This window comes from Sinocyclocheilus anshuiensis, unplaced genomic scaffold (genome assembly GCF_001515605.1).
Source record: "Sinocyclocheilus anshuiensis isolate Anshui unplaced genomic scaffold, SAMN03320099.WGS_v1.1 scaffold1781, whole genome shotgun sequence".
In the NCBI taxonomy this organism is placed as follows: Eukaryota; Metazoa; Chordata; class Actinopteri; order Cypriniformes; family Cyprinidae; genus Sinocyclocheilus; species Sinocyclocheilus anshuiensis.
The window spans coordinates 140,199-163,941 of NW_015538017.1; the positions used below are offsets into that span (position 1 = coordinate 140,199).

The 23,743-nt window shown below is 36.1% G+C and overlaps 2 protein-coding genes across 4 annotated transcripts in view; one reads left to right on the forward strand and one right to left on the reverse strand.

Annotated features, from left to right (window-relative positions):
* LOC107678510 (bone morphogenetic protein 6-like) overlaps positions 1-13,417 on the forward strand; it is a 50,098-nt gene extending 36,681 nt beyond the window's left edge. The window contains exons 5-7 of one of the 3 annotated variants that reach the window (XM_016473793.1): positions 11,030-11,106; positions 11,270-11,380; positions 11,485-13,417. In XM_016473793.1, coding sequence (XP_016329279.1) covers positions 11,030-11,106; positions 11,270-11,380; positions 11,485-11,634 — 338 coding nt within the window. In that variant the 3' untranslated portion in view covers positions 11,635-13,417. Of the gene's footprint in view, positions 1-11,026; positions 11,107-11,269; positions 11,381-11,484 lie in introns of all 3 variants that reach the window. The other 2 variants (XM_016473798.1, XM_016473788.1) reach the window with 2 other exon arrangements.
* Positions 13,418-14,104: 687 nt separating this feature from the next.
* The window catches only part of LOC107678545 (thioredoxin domain-containing protein 5-like), a 14,039-nt gene continuing 4,400 nt past the window's right edge, over positions 14,105-23,743 (reverse strand). Inside the window, exons 2-9 of the mRNA XM_016473843.1 lie at positions 22,456-22,608; positions 22,129-22,234; positions 21,870-21,966; positions 20,561-20,676; positions 20,382-20,468; positions 18,668-18,817; positions 16,551-16,712; positions 14,105-15,080 (exon numbers count right to left, since the gene is read on the reverse strand). Of these exons, the coding sequence (XP_016329329.1) occupies positions 14,958-15,080; positions 16,551-16,712; positions 18,668-18,817; positions 20,382-20,468; positions 20,561-20,676; positions 21,870-21,966; positions 22,129-22,234; positions 22,456-22,608 (994 nt within the window). The 3' untranslated portion in view covers positions 14,105-14,957. The remainder of the gene's footprint in view (positions 15,081-16,550; positions 16,713-18,667; positions 18,818-20,381; positions 20,469-20,560; positions 20,677-21,869; positions 21,967-22,128; positions 22,235-22,455; positions 22,609-23,743) is intronic.

Below are 23,743 nucleotides of genomic sequence, written 5' to 3' on the forward strand. Positions count from 1 at the left end.
GATGAAGCGGAGTCCAGCCTGGGGTCGTCACATGCGGTTGCCGCAAGCCCACCGGATGCTCCTTCGTCGAATCCGCCAGCCACACCGTTCTCAAGCCCGCTGGCCTCCGCATACTCTAGGCCGCTGCTCACTCAAGGCGTGTGATGCTGTTTCGTTGTGAAAGTGAAACTACTCTGTTTGGCCTTCCAAAAGAGTAGTTTCCCTTTTCCATATTCTTAAAGTGCATATGGCTCCAATATGAAAACCCTCTTATCAAAGCTTTCAAACAGACAGCCTGTGATCGCTGCATCTTGACCCATATTGAGAGACAGAAGTGCATTAGTTTATAGGCTCTCTAATTGTTTAAGAATTTTTTTTTTTTTAAATGTGTCAATTTTAGAGTCAAGATAAATGTTAATAACAAATAATATATAATATAATATTGTTTAATATTTAATTATATAATAATTTTAAATAATATTTAACATTAGTTTGCATTTGGAAAATGTCCATGCCAATTTATGTTAACTATAATTATGATAACAATTGTCATATTTAAAATGTAATAATTATTACATAAAATATATTATTATATCATATTTGTGAAAAAAGTGAACCCAGAGTCTGTTGCTGTCATAATGCATGTTGTGCATTGATGAAGTCATGTGATTATGTAATAACTGTAACAGCCCTGTTGACATTGCAGCTGAAACATTCCTGAATGATTCAGTACCAAATCGATCAGTTGGAAGCTGAGCAGAATGTATTTTGTTGAGAGATATAAAGCTGGGAAAAAATACATAAAAATATTAGATGGAAAAACTTAATAAAATGTAACTATAACTGAAATAAAAATCAATTACAGCTACATATTTTAAAATGACAAAAACACATGACAAAATTACTAAAACCAAAATTGAAATGAAAACTTAAAAATATAAAAATAAAAGCAAAATCTTAATAAATTCTATAATAGTATAAGAAAAATACTAAAATATCAATTATATAATGATTGGTAGAAATGTATTAATTAAAAACATACCCTTATCTAAAGTCTTATCAAGTATGTTGTGTGTCTGGACATTTAGGATTCTTCATTTTTTTTCTTTTCTTTCTTTTGAATCTGCGCTGAAATATGACCCTGACATGTTCTTGAAAGGTTTTGGGGAGATTCACCCTTTGAAAATTCTTTCTTTCTCTATGAGCTTCCAATTCAGGCAAAGCACATTATGTGTGATTAGAGGTTTGACACTGTTTCTTAAGCTTTGGCGATCTGTGAAAACAAAACAACACATTAAGCACTAATGCTCAGCTAGAGGTCAGGGGAACGCGCCGGCCTTTGGCCTGAGGGAAGTTAACAAGCGTCTAGCTCAGCTCAGTATGTGCTGAGCCCAGTGCTAGACCTGTAATTACCTCCGAGCTGTTATTAGGTGCTGGGCTAAAATGCCTGACCACGTTAACAGTATCGCTTAAAGAATTATAATAACACAGCACTGTCCAGCTGCAGTTTTTCATCTCCCCCTCTCTCAACCCTCCTTTTGTTTACCGTTGGTGTAATTAGACATCGGTGAGCTCGGGGGATGGAGGTTTAATAACCACAGTGATGAAAGACAGGAAGAGAGATAAACTTCACATGGACGCAGACAGCACTCGCATTCTCTTTCAAGTTATCATGGGAGTGGGGTGAGACAGCTTCCCTGCCTCAGCTCTTTCCAGGATGGATGTTATTCCATGCTGAACACCGTGTCCATTACTCCAGCATGCCGTCACCGCCAGGAATGTCATTGTGTAATTGCGCCAAAGAAAAGATTTTTGTAAGAGAGGGTCTGTGAGATTTCATTGCAGTTACCATGTTTTTGTCTTTTGGTCAAGAAACCACGTGTATCTTGGCATGTGATTTTGACAATTTTTGGCTGTAACTGTCAAATTAAACAGGTCATAAAGCTAATATAATTATTTATATTAATGGTTCTTTAACATCTGTGTTCTTCCACTGATGCGGACCAATGTTCTATATATGATTCATGACTCATGACTGTATTACAGTAATGAGAAAATAATTCAGTCCTCTTCCTTTAATTAGTAAATCAAGTATGTATTTAGGACTAATTATTGGTTAATTATTTTAGCATTATTTTAGTAAAACTATACTAAAAGTATTATTACTTGACCTGTTATAGAATCAGAATTAAGTAGAATCAAGTCAAAGGTAGAATAATTAAAGGGATAGTTCACCTAAAAATTTTAATTCAGTCATCATTACTCGTGTTCCAAACGTGAATGAGTTTCTTTATTCTGTTCAAAACAAAAAAAGATATGTTGAATAATATTGTTAACCAATCAGTTGATGGTAGTATTGACTTTCATAGTATTTTTTCTCCATACTTTTGTATTCAATGGCTGAAATTCTTACAGGTTTGGAACAACCTGAGGGTGAGTTAATGATGACAGAATTTTCATTTTTGGGTGAACTATCACTTTAAATGACTTCTAATTGTCATTACTACATATGATAAGCAGTCAGCGGTCTTCACTCGAAGGCCAGAGGCCCACAGGACCCACTCACAGCAGTAACAGTGTGGCATTAAATTTTACAGGCAGGAAGAGAAGCGCTTTATGGGGTACCGCAAATCTGGCCTTTACACTCAATGAAACTCCACACTAAATATCTGCTTTACTCCTAAAGAGCCCTTGACTGTAAATAGTGGCAGTAAATAAAGGAAAGGTGGAGGTAAACAAAACAGTGTGTGTGTGTGTGTGTGTGTGTGTGTGTGTGTGTGTGTGTGTGTACAGGTTTTTCTACACTGGTGGGGACTTAAACCTGAATACACACCGACTCATGGGGACTCGTGTCACCGTGGGGACCTAAATTGAGGTCCCCATGGGTACAGAAGCTTATAAATCATACAGAATTTTTGAGATTGTAAAAATGCTGAAAGTTTTCTGTGTGGGGTAGGTTTAGGTGTAGGGTGATAGAAAATACAGTTTGTACAGTATAAAAACCATTACGCCTATGGACAGACCCTACAAGGATAGTGAACCAGACGTGTGTGTGTATGTGTGTGTGTGTGTGTGTGTGTGAATGCAATGTGTTTATCCATGCATGTTTTTTTTTCTCTCTCATGTATGTTGAATACACAGATGCATCATATTTAGGTGAATCTCACAGAAACAGTTCCAAGTCAAGAAGTTATATTCTGCATAAAGATGAGGCCTTTTTTAAGGCTATTAAGATTTCCATTATATACAGTATGTATATATATATATAGTATATATATATAATTATACATCCGGGGGTTTACGTCTGTGTTTGTTTATAATTCTCAGTGATGAATGCAGTCCAGACAAAATAGACACTATGGCATATTAATGTTATTGGTAGTAAGTATTGATCCTAAAAATGGCTTTTTTTAAAGCAAAATATAATATCTTATTTTTGCCTTTAGAATTTTGGAGAGAAATATAACCAAGACATGCTCTTGAGGTCCCAAAAGATTAACCTGTTTAAGAAGTTGGACAACAAACTTTAAAAAGTACAATATTCTTTGTTTATTTTAAAATAGACGGAGTATAGCATGTCACACCACAGGACGTCATATGTATGCTTGTGTGTGAAACTAGTGTGTCAAAATCTGCCATTTTTGGGTTGTAGTTTGGCCTCATTCTCAGGTCCGTGGTTAGGTGTAGAACATTCTTGACTATAAATGTCGCAGTTGGGGGTCTGTAAAAGACAGGTTCACTGCTTGGGATCAGAGAGGAAGGGGACCCCTGGGGGACCGACTAAAAGGCCACTCGGGAGAGCTTGGGGGCCACTCCTGCTGGCGGATTTATCTCAGTAAATATTTACCCTAGTCCTGCCAGACAGAGTGAGAGAAATACAAGAAGGGGTCTTACTTTGGGTGCTAAAAAAGGCCAGAGATTTCACACTATATTCCGAGCTTCAAACCCAGCACCTAATAATAATAGTTTAAAGAGAATTATTTGAAATAATCTGTAGTCAATATGGATTATATTTAACTCTTTCAACTAAAATTACTGTAAACTACAACAATTATTTGTACAACAGTTCTCACAAGTAGTCAGAACTTAAGTAACATTAGAAAACAAAATAAACATTAGTAACAGTAGTAAAAAAAAAAAAAAAAAAAAAATTTAATTTATTTACCATTAGCATCAGGAACAGAAATTATGACTGCTTTCAAAAGGTTTTAAACACTGCCCTCGTCTTCCATTGGTTGGATAAACTTTTATCTTCTGTGGTGCGAACATGAAAATGTTTACTGGTCAAATAAAATGACAGCTTTAAGACCAAGAAGCTTTTGCCAGCCAGTTGCATCAGCAGTGGACTGAACAAACCTTCTCTTAAAGGTGAAAGTGGGAAACACCTTAGCACTGGATGATTGTTAAATACTTAGAATGACCTCAGAGATTTGCTTACACACTCAGCATGTGGTTTCAGTTACAGCCTTAATTTCTACTCTACATTACTCATGTTTTAAGGAAAGTTTTTTTTTTTTTTTACATAAATATAGGTTTCTCCCATTTCATGACATTTGTCTCTTGTGTAAATATGTTTGTGAACTGTCCTAATCATTTTTTGCAATTATATAAGATAATCAAATCATATTTAAACAGAAAATATGCAATGCAAACTTTGTCAGTTCTAAATATTGAGAACCGCTGCTTTAATTAAATAATTTATTAGTAAGTATTTCTGTATTATCAAGTATCATTTGACAAATTTTGTAAATGTGATTGTGAATGTTATCATTCGTTTGCATCTGTAGAATGTCTAGTTTAATTACAAGCATCTTCACCATGAATATAGCCGAGGTAGTTAGAATGGCGTTAAATCATAAACAAACAAAAAATTACAAGCAGCTGGGTTTGATTCTTATTCATTTACTGTACTTATTTACCATCAGTGTTGGGCAAGTTACTCTGAAAATGTAATCAAATTACTGATTACTCCTTTTAAAAGTAATCACGTTACTGTTCTGATTACTTTATTTCAAAAGTAATTAGTAATTAGTTACATTACTGGTTACGTTACTTTTTTCTCCATTAGATTTATGAAATCCCAGCATACACGTTCTGATAAATATTTGTTATTAAAGCATCAACATTCACAGAACACTGTTATTTTTAACTAAAGCAAGCAGATGTTGCGTGCATGGCACCAGCACTCGCTCATCTTGTCCCTCGCCGCACTCTGTTGCGTCGGGTCTCGCGGGGGCAGGTCTCTAATCCACTGGCACTGGACTCGACAGTAAGTGTGCTACATCCTTTTTACAATCTCTAGATTATAAAACACTGCATTCTGTCAGCAATGTAATGCGGCAGTAACGTATAGAGACTTCGGCTTGTAACTATACTCTAATTACTATTTTGAAAATTATAACGCGTTAAATTACTCCGTTACTAAAAAAGTAATCAAATTACAGTAAGGCGTTACAGCACAACACTGTTTACCATATCATTTTATTCAATGCAACCTATAAGTAAAGATATAGTACAGTGACAACAGAGGAATAGTTCTACTTTGAGGGTTCAATGTGTGTTGTGAGGGTCAGAGGGGCTGTAATGTAAACGGTTGTGTATCAAGTTTTCATGGAAGTGCTGTGTGTTATTGAGGGACTCAGCTGTTTGGGTGGAGCTTCGAAGATCATTTCATCAACAAGTAGGTGTAAATGTTCTGGAAAGATGCCCTGTTGTGATGGTACCACTGGTCTGGATTCTGAATCATTTTAATTAATTGCGCTAGCTGGAAGGCTATCGAATAAAGTATTGCAGTATTCTAGTCTTGAAATGGTAATAGTTTGAACAAGGGGGAAGTTCTGAAATTGAAGAATGCAAATCTGCAAGGCTAGGCAGTCAAAGCAATGCAGTGGGTGAAGTTAAGCTCATCATTAAACTCTACAACCAAGTTCCTGACTGACTTGCACGTTGTTAGTGTTATTCAGCCCAGCTGGACTGTGATGTTTTGTGGAATTGTCAGGCTGGCTGAGTTGCATATATTGTGTATATTGATAAGAAAAATGGGGCCAGGCATCGAGCCCTGAGGTACCCCTGTCATTAGCTAGTGTGATTTAGACACCTCCCTAGAGTGGTTTCCATCTGATGTCCTACAATATGTTTACTGCAAATATGAGCCCATTGTGCAAACTTAGGGGAACAAATTTTGTGTGCTGTAAGTGAAATAAAGATTTGTAATGTTGGACATCTGTACATTACTAAATGCACAATAAAAGCATTAAACATTTATTCTGACAGGTGCATGTATCAATTTATTTTCTTAGCTGTATTTTATGACAGGTTTTTATTGTCATGTTGGATCATCATATCCCTATATTTTATCTTACAAGCACAGTAAATTAACTTACATCATAATGTCATTACAGTAATGAATTACAGTATGGTTTTATTAGGGGATTCTGAATCATTTTAATTCATTGCGCTAGCTGGAAGGCTATCGAATAAAGTATTGCAGTATTCTAGTCTTGAAATGGTAATAGTTTGAACAAGGGGGAAGTTCTGAAATTGAAGAATGCAAATCTGCAAGGCTAGGCAGTCAAAGCAATGCAGTGGGTGAAGTTAAGCTCATCATTAAACTCTACAACCAAGTTCCTGACTGACTTGCACGTTGTTAGTGTTATTCAGCCCAGCTGGACTGTGATGTTTTGTGGAATTGTCAGGCTGGCTGAGTTGCATATATTGTGTATATTGATAAGAAAAATGGGGCCAGGCATCGAGCCCTGAGGTACCCCTGTCATTAGCTAGTGTGATTTAGACACCTCCCTAGAGTGGTTTCCATCTGATGTCCTACAATATGTTTACTGCAAATATGAGCCCATTGTGCAAACTTAGGGGAACAAATTTTGTGTGCTGTAAGTGAAATAAAGATTTGTAATGTTGGACATCTGTACATTACTAAATGCACAATAAAAGCATTAAACATTTATTCTGACAGGTGCATGTATCAATTTATTTTCTTAGCTGTATTTTATGACAGGTTTTTATTGTCATGTTGGATCATCATATCCCTATATTTTATCTTACAAGCACAGTAAATTAACTTACATCATAATGTCATTACAGTAATGAATTACAGTATGGTTTTATTAGGGAGGCTTCAGCAGCTTGTTTAAAAAGAAAACAAACAGTGTAACAGCAAGTATGCTCTTGGAAAAGGCAAAAGTGTGGTGTATATGGGATTGGGGGTAAGTTTGATCGAATGCTATAGAGGAGGCACCTCTTCTGACTACCCATTTTGCATGGAATGTCTTGCCACTGTTTTGGTCAGCAAGATCTATGGATGGCCAAAGTGCTGCTCTTTGGGACAGGATCTCAGAAAACAGGAAGGGATTACAGCTGGCCTGAGCTGATATCATAGCTTTCTCTCTTCTCTCTTACGCCACCGCACTTAGCAAAAATAAAAAAAACAAAACAAAAAGGCATATGAGAACACCAGTGGAAAGAATGTGTCAGAGTTTGAATTCAGAGCAGGAGTCAGTGCCAGAGATGACCTTGCCCTTCAGAAAACTCAAACCTACCTGCAGCTAACAGGACACAGGGGTGGGGCTGCACAGATAATTGAAATGAACTGTAAATGTTGTCGACAACTACTTGAATAGGGCACATTATGTTGCACAGCAAATTTGGTGTGATGTTGACAGGATTAGCAGGCTCACTTCAAACTTGCATTACAACAACTTTTGAATTATGACATTTTAAGGCACCCTATTGGTTAAAGGGGTCATATGAGGCTATTTTAAAGATCATTATTTGGTGTATTTGGTGTAACAGAATATGTTGACATGCTTTAATGTTCAAACAACACATTATAGGAAAACTTGAAATCGCATCATATGACCCCTTTAAAAATGCAACAAATACTTTTCAACTGATTGGCAAGAAATTCCTTGAATATTTACACTCATGTTCCAAATCTGTGTCTTACTTTCTTACATGAAGGGATGAGCACAAATACATCATAAATTATTTTGTTACAAATTACAAATATTTGCTCATCAAATGTATTTAAATTTAAAATACAAAATAGTGGTGAGAGAAATGTATTTAATTAAAATACAAGTAATCTGTAATTTGAAAATACAAAAATACAAACAATAATTACAAGCAACCATTTGAAGTGCAAGAGACAGTGCCATTACATTTAGCAATACTGGAGTCAGATACACATATAAGAAAAAGAGAAGTGCTTTCCCCTCCTTGAACAACTTATAAACAACATAATTTAACCCTAACACTAGACAATATATCCAATATACTTATCCATATTTCTTCTCATTTCTTATGTTCACTTAAGACACAACCGACTGTGTATACTTGAATACCTTCAAGCATGTCTACGCTTTATTTTTTCATGTTTCTTTATCGCTCCTTTATTGTTTCTTTATCAGCATTTCAAAAATTAAGCAGTCCTGCGAAACTGTATTGTCATACCGCCTAATCCTACTCAAGAGGATGGCTCATTGTCAACAGTACAGATTAACTCCTAAAATGCTGATATGTAGCTGTTGAAGGGCTCTATGTAGAATTCAGAAACCCTTGTTATTAGCGACACAGGTGGCTGTTAAGTGAGCTGTGGTCAGCAACTTATTGCTCATGCTCTTGCACACACTCCATAGTAATGCGACCGATGGCCAATGTGATTCACCGACATCAGGTTCATTAAAGTTACACTGTTATGATAGTTTCCCTTGGATTTTCCCAGCGAAACTGCCCTGAGTCCTTCACATAAAAATTAGTCTACAGGCTGTAATTTTTTAAGTTTCGTTGCATGCTGTTCACACATTGGCAATAAAAAACGATTAATACTTGAAAATTATTTCATAAAGCCCCTTTAAATATTTCATTTTGTCCATAGAAACAAGTAGCTAACTTTAGCTAGCTAGCTAACGTCACTTGTCAGATAGCAAGCATAGTTGTAGAGCACAGCTTTCCCTTCTGTCCTGTAATAACATTCAGTGAGCAATATCTGATATGAAGATGAGTATATATTTTAGTACATAATTAGCCAGTTTGCACTGAGCACCAAAACAGCCTCTTTCATTGTTGTTGATGTTGTTGTTGTTTTTTCCAGTTGGAAGATGGAACCATGATGGAGTAATTAAAGGGATGGTTCACCCAAAAATGGAAATTCTGCCATTAATTACTCACCCTCATGTCGTTTCACACCCATAAGACCTTCATTCCTTTTCCAAACACAAATGGAGATATTTTTTTTATGAAATCCGAGAGCTTTCTGTCCCTCCATAGGCAGCAACACAAACTTACACATTCAAAGCCCAGAACGGTAGGAAAGACATTGTCAAAGTAATCCATGTGACTCCAGTGGTGTAACCTCAATTACATTTAGCGACGCAAGTGCTTTGTTTGCCTAAAAAAACCCCATAATTTACAACTTTATGAAAATATTGATCTGCATTGTGCGTTCATGAGAGCATCACAATGCATTTGTGTTGTGTTTACGCGATAGAATACTCGTCAACACAACGCACATGAGTGAGTATTCACTAGAGTACCACAACGGATGTGTTTGGATATTTTCGTAAATAAAGTGGTAAATTATGTTTTGTTTTTTGCGCAAACAATGCACTCATGTTGCTTCATGAAATTAGATCGCTTGATGTACTTAATGACATGGAGTACTTTAATGATGTCTTTCCTACCGTTCTGGACCTTGAATGTGTAAGCTGCATGGCTGACTGTAGAGGGACAGAAAGCTCTCGGATTCATAAAAAATATCTTCATTTATGTTCCGAAGATGAACAAAGGTCTTACAGGAGTGGAACGGCACGTGGGTGAATAATTAATGACATCATTTTAATTTTGGGGTGAACTAACCCTTTAAGACTCCGCCTATGGATCCAACGGGATGTCATATGATTAATTTGCATCTAGCCAAAAACTATGATAGGCTATAGCTGGCAGTGCTATTAACACAGGTGAAGAAAGGTATTGTATTATCTGAGAATAAAATAACCTACTTGATAAAGTATTTTAAGTATTTCAATTCTGTCTCTCAATGTATTTAGATTTTTTTATTTTATTATTTATTTTTGTCCAGCAAAATACAAATTACAAAATACATTTAGTTAAAATACTTCCGATCTCTGCTTACATGGAGCACAAAAGCAAAAGGAAATGTAAGGCTAAAAATACAACCCAGTCACCTTTTTTTTTTTCATTGTATGGAAAAAAAGATGCAATGAAGGTGAAAGATGAGGCTGTCATTCTGCAATTTGGGTTCTTTTATAAAGAGTACTTCTTATGGAAATAATATACTTTAAATAAATATACTTCAGTGTGATGTTACAGACACTTAATTGCAAGTTAATTTCAATCAAATGAAAATGCATTATAGTTTAAATGTATATTAAATGCAATCAGCTGAACTTAAGAGTGCTTTTTGACCCACTAATGTAGGACTTAGGTACAACTTTAGATGTAATTTGATCCTGTAATTCTGTCTATTGTCTTTGAACAAAGTATATTGTTGGATGTACTGACCAAGCAATTATGGTAACATAAAATACTTGTGTGTCATGCATTTAAATATATTTGTATTTACACTTAATATTGTAATGAAGTTCCAATTTTAACAATTAAAATATATCAACTAATATCAAATAGCACATATTACAGTTCAAATTATAATCAAGTGCTTTACATGTGCTTTAGTATGTTAACACATCAAAATAAGTGTACTTATTTAAAGCACAATAAAAGATTATTAAAACATTATTCAAAAATGTACTTTAAAGCACAACTTTTAAATTGACATTATTACCAAGTACATGTTTTAAATGTGTACTTAAGTGTGTTAAGACACATGGAAGTGTACTCTAAGTACTCTTAAGTGGCCTTTTATTAAGTAGTTATACTTTTAACATTTAAACACTACAAGAGCACATTCATCAGTACAGTTAAACTTATTTTTCACAAGGGATCCCTTTGACTACCATGTAGTATGTTATACTGTAACCTAGCACACGTTAATGTCTCTCTTCTCTGTGAATAGCAGATTACAACAGCAGTGATCAGAAGACCGCCTGCAGAAAGCATGAACTGTACGTCAGCTTCAGAGAACTGGGCTGGCAGGTAACGATGAAGGATATGTGCATGCTCAATATTACAAATCTCAAACTGGAGCAGCCTTCAGTGGAAAACAAACGATTAATTATCCTGAACGAGTGTTGAATCTAGTTTATGATTATTTTTTAATGTGAGCAGCCTTTTTGATTTAAATATGTGTGTTCATCAGGACTGGATTATTGCACCTGAGGGTTATGCAGCAAACTACTGTGATGGAGAATGCTCATTTCCCCTAAACGCTCATATGAATGCTACTAATCATGCTATAGTACAGACACTGGTGAGTCATGATTAATAAAATAAACACCAGACCTAGGAGAACAAGTATTTTTAAAGTTTGTTTCACCACAGTGAGTGTAAAAGATATCTTGCTCCACTTTTCAGGTCCATCTAATGAATCCAGAGAACGTTCCGAAGCCATGCTGCGCTCCCACCAAACTGCATGCAATCTCCGTGCTTTACTATGACGACAACTCCAATGTCATTCTGAAAAAATACAAGAACATGGTGGTGCGCACATGCGGCTGCCACTAACACAAGGGACACTTGCCGTCCTGCCCAACTGCTGCACCGCAGAGACAGAGACAAATGTTTATGAGGACTGACAAAACTAAATAAGACAGACAAAAAGCAAGCATTATGAACAAATGTGAGAGAATGTCTTGACGGTGGATCCAGGTTTGCTGCTTCTCATCTTTCCACACACGGCCATTTGACGTGACATTTCGGATCCTACAAACTGCCAAGAGGATGTTCGTGTGAATCTATAAACAGAAAATGAACTTGATGCCTTAAGTCTAAATCAAAGACACAAAGAAAATGTAAATTGTGAGCTAAAATGCTGTATTTAAAAATGTGTCACTTACCAAATATTTAAAGGGGGTCGCATCACGTTATAATTTCCTTTTCTGAGGTTCACTTGTGTTACAAAACAGTCAAAACAATTCTTCGTGACTATTTTCCACCCTCACGCTGACCCTTGGAATTAAATGGGATACTTTTTGCTGCTGTGCCTTTAGGACTAGACATTGTATCTTTCTGATGTTTGAAATTTCTAGAAGTTCAGAACAAATAATTTTTTTTTGCAGCTTTCAGGAACTTCCTCCCTAATATAAATAGACGATTTGAGTTCTGAAAGTTACAGTAGCTCTTTTATTTCAAAGGAAACTTTGATTCCTCATGATATGACCTCTTTAAGATTTAAAACTTATGAATTACTTTGTCCCAAAGCACAGAAATCACAACAGGATATTTTTTACTGCTTTCTGTATTTTTGATGAAGTCACTTAAACCCACAGGACTCTATTTTGGGTCTCAAAAACTCAAATTATTTTAAGTTTCTCAATATTTGCTCTGCACTACCTGTGGTTTGCATCAGCGAGTCAGAGCGAGTGGTTACACACTTCAACAGAACTCAAAGAACGGAACCATTATACTGCCGTTCCAAGGATGGAACTGTTATTTGATGCCATCTGACACCACAGATCTATAATTTCCCTGCAACACCTGCACCTCGAATGGCTTACGTCCAAAACTTCCCATAAGACATGAGGACCTACAAATAATTTGTTTTTCAGCAACAAAATTTTATTCTTTGCCATTGTCCTCACATGGGCTGTGGATTTTGCACCAGCTCATGTCTATTTACTGTCAAACTTTTAATATGCAGCTGTCCATTTATTTATTTTTTTTCCCACTGTGAGCCGCTTAATGGTACAAATCTCTCTGGACAGAGTATATATATATGTGTCTATTTTCATAATTATAGCAATATCTTTTGTTTTTCCCTGGTTTGTAATTTGGGAATCGATAATCGCTTTCATTTTTTAATACGAATACTGAAACCAAATAATTTGGTTACATTTATAGTTTTGGAACATCATTATTCTTCCACTGATGTGAATGGAACGCTTCAGAAAATATGCTAATTTTAATGCTGTTTGCACTCCCATTCATCTCCCTGACACAGGACCCCAACAGACCAACAAGATCATGCCAAACAGCCAAACCTTGACTACCTGGTTCACACTGACAGGGGTCACATCACTAGTTGGTATTAGGTCGTACTATTGGTTGCCAGTAGGCAATTCTAATCAGCTGTACTCAAATTCCGCCCCAAGAATTGATTCTGAGGGTACAATTAATGTCAACTTTTTACAATTCATATCCTTAATTATATCACATACCTCCCACAAACTGCTGTTTACATGTGTCAACCATTTTTGGATGCTTGTGTGTAAATACTTGTACATTTTACAGTTTATTTATTGTTCATTTTATGACTCATATACCATCACATAACAAGAGTAAAGAAAAAATTAAAAACTGCTATTTTTGGAAAAAGACAATTTATTATGAAATGTGTCACAATGTGCCTTTTTTGTACAAAAACCCCCACGCAGTGAGTGCACCCCTCTCACACAGGACAAAAATACTGCATTTTTCACTGAGGTCGGCCTTGATCATGTGCCTCTCATAAAGACTCCACTGAATATATGCGGTTTCTCTGATTGCTTTTCCCTTCCTTCTCTTTCAGATCCAGTAAAAGAAAAAAAAAAACATATCGGTGTGGGAATATTTGAAAGGAAATATGTAAATTACATTTGTTTAAATCAATGAAGCCAGTGGAGAGCATCAGAGAAGACATACAACTCAATCAGTGTTCTTCAAGAAATGATACCGGGCCACGCTAGTGTTTTAAGCAGTTCACTAATAACATTGAAAGTGGTTGACTGCATGTGAAAGCCATCAAGAAAGCATCAGGGAGGGGAAAAAAGTTTCTAACAGTCTAAAAAGACAAATCTAGTCAAAGGAAAAATGACGGGAAAAATAAAAACAAAAAAGCTACATCTGCAGAATAAACAATAAGGAAAAAATACTGTACCATAACTCCTTTAACGTTTCACAACCTCTAATGTACTTCAAAGTAAACCGTATTTCCATAAACGGTCACTATACAGCAAATATGATCGATTTTGCATTTTTACCTTGCTGAGTATTGAGAAATTTAATTTAAAAAAAAAAAGTATTATATAACAGCATTAGGGATCTGATATGGCTCTGCTCCATTCATATGCCTATACACCAAGAAGCTTTATAAGACAAATTAACCAAAAGTAGTTAAACAAATGTCATCCTTACTGAAGAAATCTGGTTAAACCAGCCGAATGTGGTTTGCTGGCCATTAAGCTGGTTAAGACTGGCCTGGTTTGATACTTATGGCAAACCATCTGAACCGTTGCTGGTTTAAGCAGGTCTCCCAGTTTGACTAACAAACTACCTTAGCCTGGTTGATTTTTTTTTTTTATCCTCTGAACAATACAACCTATTCAAAACCTAAAGACCACAACAGAAACATTTGAAACCCCAATAGAAAGACCACGTATGTGGTCAAAGTGCTGTTTGCAAGTGTGTATCATATAGTATGTTATACTGAATGGAGTAAAAGGGAAATCACAGCAGGTACATGTCATTGTTTTCTTAAATGGTACATGGTCTCCCTGAGGTCATATTTTCTTATTGGATAGCAAACCAAGCTGAATTCCCTCAAATATAACTGACATTTGACATTTACGAAATATGCACCTTAAATGATTTAATGATCTTAATGGAAGTGTCATTTTCTTTACATCATACAACTGTTCTTTTAAGGGAGAAAGGGCAAAATCAAAAGTCTGTGGTTGTAATTGCTAATAATCTCATCAACTGGTCGAGATGAAATCATGTGGAAGAGATGGTCCTCACTTCAGCAGGTGAGGGACAGAAATGAAGAAAAAGCAGTCTGTTTGTCAGTATGGTAAATGTAGGTAGTGTTGCTTTGTGGAGGATGTGTTGTGAGATGGAAAATAAGGGAGGAGTTACAGCTCATCTCTCGCTTGTTTCAGTACAAAACTGTGCAAACTCTCTAAGTCCCGCCCACCATTATGCTCCTCCCCCTGTTGCCCTGCCCAGAACATCAGGAGAGTTGGGTATCCACGCACCTATAAAAAAAACAATGATCAAATATTTACATACATTATGACTGTGTGTAGTAATTAAACATGAAGCCAAGCCAAAACTGCATCCAGTCTGAGTAGCTACTAGGGCTGGGCGATTTTTTTCAATTTTATCGATTAATTCTAATTTAATGTTTTGCCACGATTTAATTTTTTATAAATCGAGGAATCACGGTTTTGAATAGAAATATTACCAAATGTTAGAATTAGACACTTTGACAATATGCCAATGTTAACAGTAAAGAGAAAACAATGACCCAACCGCATGTTGCGCACGTGATTAACCACTCACGTGACTCGCTCTGTGAAGGACCATAAGGTGCCATTCACACAGAATGCGCTTTTGTGTTGACAAAGATGCGACGCGGGCAGTGGAATAGGAATAAATGCAGGAAGATGGGAGCTGAACTTCTTTTAACTTGAGCGCCGTGTTTTTAGAATGCCGTTTCATGCATGAGACGCTGCAAGAGACACGAGCACAACAGTCAAACGCCTCCATGTCTACATAGAAAAAACAATGGAAAAGCAGGGTAACCGAATAAAAACCTGTAAAGAACTACTATGTATGATATTTCATGTTTGCATCATGAGGACAGGCTGAAAGCTGCTGTTCAGTGTTTTTACAAATCATTTATTGTTAGTCTACTGGTGTTATACCAGTAGTTACATTTTCAAGTTGACATCTTAAAAATCGAGAATCGGTCAAATGTTCTGAAAAAAAATTGAGATTTTATTTTTTTGCCACATCGCCCAGCCCTAGTGGCTAATACATTTCATTTGGAATAAACTTTGTGAAAGGAAAAAAAATATTTTTATAGCATGAATGTAAGTTGTCTAAACAAAATCTGGATGCACTATATCCACTATGTTGGCTTTGCCATGTGACCTTCTGATTTTCGTCATTTCACTGCCATTCACAACTCAGGGATAGTAATGTGTGAACAGGATACACACTTCAAAATGTCAATTGAAGTAGTAGGTCACACCATATGTAGAGCGCTCCAAATAATTCAAGTTATGAGGTTCCGTTTATGTTTGTTTGTATATAAATATAAGTTATATAAAACTAATAAAAGTAGACTTCTTATTGTGTTATCTGTATATGCAGTGTATGCAGTAAAAAAAGGACTCTTAGCTAAAAGCTTTATCAAAAGTACTAAAACAAAAATCGTTAATGGAAGGATTTGTAAGTGTAACTAGAATCTTTAGACGGAATGGAGCTGTAATCTTTATGGAAACATTTGTTACATTTCCTATTCATAGTAGACAGCAAGGCAGCACACTAGTTTTTTGGAACAGGCTAAAGAATGTCCTAATTTAAAAAAAAAAAAAAACTCTCTGCCACTAATATGAAGTTATGTTGACCCCATCCCTCAAACATCCACAATCCACAAGACTTAGTTACTCTCCCTGCCACCCATCAGTGGATTTCCAGACTAAATGAGCTGCACTCACAGAGTATCTGTTGCAGAGCGTTCTCTCCACGGTGCAGTCCACTTTAGCAATCTTCACATCAGTCAGACCAGGAAACTCCTTTTTAGATAGATCCTCCCAGGTAGGGGCCAGGTTCTTGCAGTGACCACACCTTAAACACACATCGCGTGAGTCGCTGAACAACTACTAAGGAAACATTAAGATGATAAGAGGCACAGATAGGGGAGGGGAGTACACTGTGTGCGTGCACGTGGATGTACACACAAACATGGGAGTCTGTCACTGCGCAGGGTTTGGCAATGTAGCTTAAAATCATTAAATGGAGAATCAAAGTGTTTGTGATATTTATTACACATAAGAAGTTACTGCTAGTTTCAAAATTAAAAACTAACACCCCAGTTTAAAAATATAAACTATTCTTCTCTACCCTTCTAAAATGCCTGGATTTGAAATCCATCAATTTTTTCAAGTAGTTATATACTGAAAAAGTGCACATCAGGTTCAATTTGACAGTGTTCAGTTTGAAAAAAAAAAATGCATTTCATGACCCCTTTAACAAAAATTGTACGTATCTGAACATTTGAATCACCATTTGAAAACAGCAATTGTGCAGTTTTAAAACTCAAAACATTTAATAAACTAATATTTAATAATAAATAAATACATACAAACAAATCTAGTTACTTGAAAAAAATCTAAATTTACCCGTCAAGAAAAACAACAATGTATTTTTTAATAAACTGCATTTTGCAACTGCAACACTTAACACACAACTTAAAGCCAATCAGAATAGAGTACTCAGACAGACTATGGTATAATCAAAAGTACATTCTCTCTAAAAAAATAAAATAAAAGTCAAGCCATTTTGCTTATCAGGAACTTCTTTCATTTATACTATACTTTAGATATTTAAATGGAAAACAAAAACACTTACCAAGGTTCCATTTTTAAAGTATTTTAAAGTATTCACTCATCCCTATATATAACAGTTAGATCTGGTCCTCTAATTTTACTTCACAAATGACATGATACTTTTTCTGTAACTGCAGTAAATTTGTCACTTTTAGTATCACTCCACTTGATCCTGCTTTGGCTTCTTTTAGAACCATTTATATTGGCAAAAAATCAATAATACCTGTAGTGTTTTTGAAATTTCAATTACACCATGTTCTGGTTCATACTGCAAGCTGCATAAATATATAGTACTAAAATGGATTTGTGGAAATGAATCACTTCTAAACTCCATTGCCATATTTGTTAACTGAGTTGAAACCAAAGGCAGCACATCCTGAAAAATACTTAAAGACCTTAGGAGACTTACTGCACAAATTAAAAGTGTATTAAGATCACTAAAATGTTAATGCTGCTCAGGGTTATTATCTAAATCTAAAAACATATGTTAATTGAAATAAAGCTGCAATAAAAGTATTAGATGAAAACTAAAACAACACTAGTTGCAGCACATTTTGGTTGCATGTAACTTTTATATCATGTTTCTCGTTAACTAATGTGTTAATTACACTAATAGCACAAAATGTGTCACGAGGCAGAACATACTCATAGTACAACCCCTAGAGAATCTCCGCTGGTGATCTTATCCTGCTGAAGTTTAAATACCTCTCACTGGATGGTTTCCTTAATTACAACACCAGTTCTGAACATTTGTTTAAGAGCAAGGTCTCATCTCAAAGGTATCAGCAACGGTTTACAAGCTTTTAAAATTTTCCTCCAACTAAAAAAAAAAAGCAAGAACTCGGAAACAAAGCTCTTAAGGGACACTCTTTAGCCATGCAACAATTCCAGCCTGCCAAAATCCCTTTATAAAAGACAAGCTTAGACAGGAAAGCCAATTAACAAAGCAAAATAACAGCCCTTAATTTCCCCGCCCATCCCTTCCACTCCGGCCCACCAACCCACGCGCACGCACACATGCACATTTGCATCAGCAGGAGGAAATAGCTGCTCTGCCCATAATTACTACCTCAGTTTCAAGATGCAGATTTGTGTCTAAGGGCCCAAGTCTGCAGCTCGCTGTTCAAACATCTGCCCGCACACAAAAACGAATAAAATCTCTATGGTGCCAAGCAGGAAATCGAAAGCAAAACCTGTATTGTGCAAAAACTAAAACAGACACACACCTCTTCTTTGTCAGGTTCAGCGCTGGGTGGGATTTCGTGAGTGTGCTCCTCCTCTTCCGCAGGTTCATCTTTAGACTCTGCAGCTTTCATGTGACTATCAACAAACTCTTTAAATGAATCCAGATCACGTTTTCCTCTGTACTGATCAATCTGAAAACATACAGCATGCGCACAGCTACCGTTACTGTTTAGTGTAAACACTATGATAACTAATGGACTTAGGTTAACATTCTTTATTCATGACATATAGTTACAGTCAGTGTTGGGGAAAGTTACTTTTAAAAGCAATACATTACAATATTGCGTTACTCCCTAAAAAGTAACAAATTACGTTACTTAGTTACTTTTTATGGAAAGTAATGCGTTATATTACTTTTGCGTTACTTTCGCGTTACTTTTTAAATATAAGCAGGGCTTGATTGTTTTTAATATAAGAAGTTCTATTTATAGATAATATAAAAGCCCTTTCACACCAAAAAGTGTAATGAATAAACCTCAGGCTGAAGCAAAAGTAAAATCATGTCTGTACAGTAGAACGCAGGAGAAGAAACACTCTTCAGCAATAAAAAAACAAAGCACAATTGTTAGTTTCTCTGAAGTCATTTTTGCTTGTTAGTATGGTTGAACTGGATCATCAAAGGTCAGCAGCAAAAATATTGGTTAATAAAATGGGATTAGATACATTTGTGTTATTTAACATATTTATTGCAGGTTTGTGTCATATTCTGAGTTTGCATTTCACTGTTTTAATTCATTTTGATGAATACTAAATCTGTTTTTTGTGAGTGGGATGAATTAATGCACATTCACATTTAGTCTAGAACTACAGTAACATCATGTTCACACAATGCACACAACGCCTCTGTACTCCCGATTTCTCCCAATATGGGGACAGGAGAGCTGTCAGTCTATAAATGGGAAAAAAAAGTAACTGGCATTACTTTTTTGAAAAAGTAACTCAGATATTTTCTTGTAAATTAAAAAAGTAATGCGTTACTTTACTAGTTACTTGAAAAAAGTAATCTGATTACGTAACTCTCATTACCAGTTACCCCCAACACTGGTTACAGTTTGATTTGATTATATGGGATCATTACAGTTTTACAAGTGAAAAATAGTGCAGGAATTTCCTTCCATGGTTGTGAGGATGTAGGAAGCATAGAAAAAGTAACAGAATATCTGAAAATGAAAAAACAGGGTAACATCTGGGGTAATGTTTTTTTTTTTTTATTAAGTTTTATTCATTTTTTTTTGTATTAAGTTATTCAGCAAGGATGCATTAAATTGATCAAAAGGGACAGTAAAGCCTACATGCTCTTTTGATCTTTCGATTCATCAGTTTCCACAAAAAAAAATATTAATCAGTACAACTTGCAATATTGATGATTATAAATGTTTTTTTTTAGCACCAAATCAGCATATTAGAGTGATTTCTGAAGGATCACATGACACTGAAGAGTGGAGTACTGAAAATTCAGCTTTGCATGACAAGAATAAATTAGATTTTAACATATGGAAATGGAAAATATTTAGTTACTTTAAATTGCAGTTTCACAGCATTGGAGTTTTACTATATTTTTAATCAAATAAATGCAGCCTTGGTGTGCATAAGAGACTTCTTTAGCAAATCTTACCAACCTCAAACTTTTGAACAACAGCATGTATACACACTGATATTTATCTTAAGAAATGATTCCACTCTAGATATTCTTACCTTCTCTCCATCAGTGAAGAAGAGTAGCGTGGGATAACCACGAACCTGATTATCTGAACACACCTCATAGTGCTGTGTGCAATCAACCTTTAGCAAGCAAAATATATAAATATCAGAAAACAGAAGTCAATTTACAATACAGAAAAAAACAAGAGAGAAACCACAATGGCCTCTCTCACCTTGCCGATCTTGATGGTGTCTGAATGCTCAAAGCTGGTGGCGAGCTGTTCCCATGTTGAAGCCATGGCTTTGCAGTGCCCACACCACGGTGCATAGAACTTCACAAAGTGAGAACCTGTAGAAGACAACTGCAGGGTTACAGCCTCAAAATGCAACAAGAACCCATGTCTCAAGTAGGATAACATGGACTACATAATGGCTTTAATCATAACTGATCAAAATGATCGCAGATTACAGAAAATGTGGTGCTGCAGTGCAGACTGCACATTTATGCACGAAGAGAAGGAAATTTACAGTGTCATCTCACGGCTAAACTACTTCACAGTCATGCCACCCACAATGATGTTACAAGAAACATCACAAATTGTGTGAATTATGTGTACACAGTACAGCCCTGAAATGTGGAAATATATTAATTTAGCATGATGTGTACATTAAATGAAGATGTATAAGCAAAACTTTTGGTTATTAGAGTTAAGCAACATCATTAACATGTGCTTCCAACATCTGAAGCTGGGAGACATAAACAGTTCTGTAAAAGCCAGAGCATCATTTCCTGCCTCTCCTCCAAACAGGAATCATTTATTTGGCTAACGGACGGAACATGTAACATTTAAAGGGTGTTTGAGAAGAGGGCTGAAACTGTACCAAAGCCAAGACCATAATTCACCTCTTCTGGCAAAGTTATTGTCATAGAGAGAACCTTACGGGAATAACAGAACCCCAATTAAAATCCTGATGAGTGCTCAATGAAAGTGCAGAAAAGCAGGAGCTCTTATAATTTACAGACACACACAAAACAATAATAATAACAACCTACCTACCTACAATTAATGGCAAAAGAAATGTTTAGAAATGTAAACTGATATTTCCTACTGACACACTACAGCAAAATATAGAAAACATTTACTATTGATTACAAGATTGTATTTAATGTCATGATGTTTTCAGTCATGGAAAAGTCTATTTTAAAATGTTGTTATATTTTCACATTTTCCTTAACTGTGTGTCCATGTGTGCAGGGTGACAGTGAAGTAGTGACTTTTTGTTTAAATGCTTCACTTTCAAGATGATGAATTTGTAACTTAACAGTTATACAAAGCTGTAGAGAACTTGATCAAATATAAAAAAAAGACTAAAGCTAATTTTCTTCTAAATAAAGTTAAACAATCAACCCAAGCTGATACAACATAGTGGTATTAAAAAACAATTATCATAACGTAAAATATTATATCATTACTTTGTAAAACAAATGAATCGTCAATCAAAATTGAAATATTGTTAAAATGGGTTGTGGGCTACTACTACCTTTAGAGATGTGTGATTTGAAGTTTGTGGCTGTGAGTTCATACAGGCCCTGTTTGGGTTCAGGGACTTTGGGTGGCTCGGGTTCAGTCTGAGGTTCCTGGGGTGAGATGGGGAAAGACCAAATAAGAAGTGCTGTAATATTGTGACATTTTAGAATTACACCTTGACCATGTCCATGTATTACACAAAGCACTTTTAAAAGCCAATATAAGAATATGTTTCTAGTCATACAAATATTTTAGCAGTTTTATGATCTTACTTCCGGTTCATCCTGCAGGGTTTTCAGCATCCAGCTCTCTAGCACCTGCAGGTCTCTCGGGCCCTGATACTTCACAGTCTCCTGATCAGGTTTAAACAACTTCAGACTGTAAAGCAAACACAGAGTTAGTCAGTCAATGACTAATCAAACCACATATAATTTTTACCTTAGGCACATGACTGTCAGGTGATTATAAATCATGCATATGAAATGTTTTACACACACACACAACATCTAAATCATTTTACTGTCATTCTGCATGAAGCATCTTAAAATGTGTCTTTTTTTTGTTACGTACAGTACTACTAACGGAGAAGTAATGCTTACGTTGGGTATCCACGGATCCCATGTTCACTGGAGCAAAACTTTGTGTCTTTTGTGCAGTCGAATTTCACAACATACACTGGAGGAGCCTCCATACTGTTATATTTATCTGCCAGCTCATTCCACGTTCCCTGCAGCCGCTGACAGTGACCACACCTGCACACCACAAACATATTCAAACATATTTATCACATCATTAAAGGGGTCATCGGATGCCCATTTTCCACATGTTGATATGATTCTTTAGGGTCTTAATGAAAAGTCTGTAACACAGTTTGGTTCAAATTTCTCAATGGTAGTGTAAATAAACACCTTTTTTACCGTAAAAAACAGCTCTTTTCAGAGCAAGCCGTTTTGTAGCATTTTCCTTTAAATGTTAATGAGCTCTGCTGACCCCGCCCCTGTCTTTCGAGCCGCTCTCTGAGGAACTGTTTACTTTAGCCGCATTCATCGTGAAACTTGCTAATTAGCACATTATTAGGAAAGGCGATTTGCAAAGATTCATTAAAAAACCTTATACTCACTTCTTCTGTAGGTGAAGCTGGATCACGAATGATTCGCGCGAACATAGACGCATTTAATGACGACTGCTATGTTCATTATTACATCCAATAACAGAACATCTCAATCGCTATGGAGCCATTCTTGTCTACATCTGGTCCGGCGGTGAAACAATGGCGGACTGATGACAGCTCACTCAGGGCGGGTCTAAGGTAGGACGCCAGTCCAGTCTGTGCTGAAACGCTACTGTCAATCAAACAATTGCGGGAGGGGCCTGTTTTGTGACGTCACACAGACAGGCATCTGAGATTGGCTCGATTTGAGAAAGGGGTAAAGATTTTACTAGATAAAAAAAAAAAAAAACATTGGGGGGGTTTTTATCATTATAGGGTGGTTGTGTACACACACTGCCAGTTCAGTTCAAACAACTCGTAAAAATGCATGTAGCATCCGATGACCCCTTTAAACTATTATTCCATCACATATTACAAACGTTTCACAAAATCCTTCAAATCCGTTAAAGGATTGTTAGGCTGCATTAATTACGTCAACCGGAACCGGGAACATTTCCCATAACACCCGATGTACTCGCTACATTGTAAGAAGAATGGCATCCACAGTAATATTAGTCTCTTTCATTCTTATTCTGAGGTCAACAAAGCCATACGGATCCAGTCCATACCCAGATCAGATGGAGATAACTTCTATAGCCCTGAATGACAGATCCCTTGTGAAGACCTCATCACCTCGACGACCATTGGCACAAGACCATGGGAACCAGAGGAGTCCT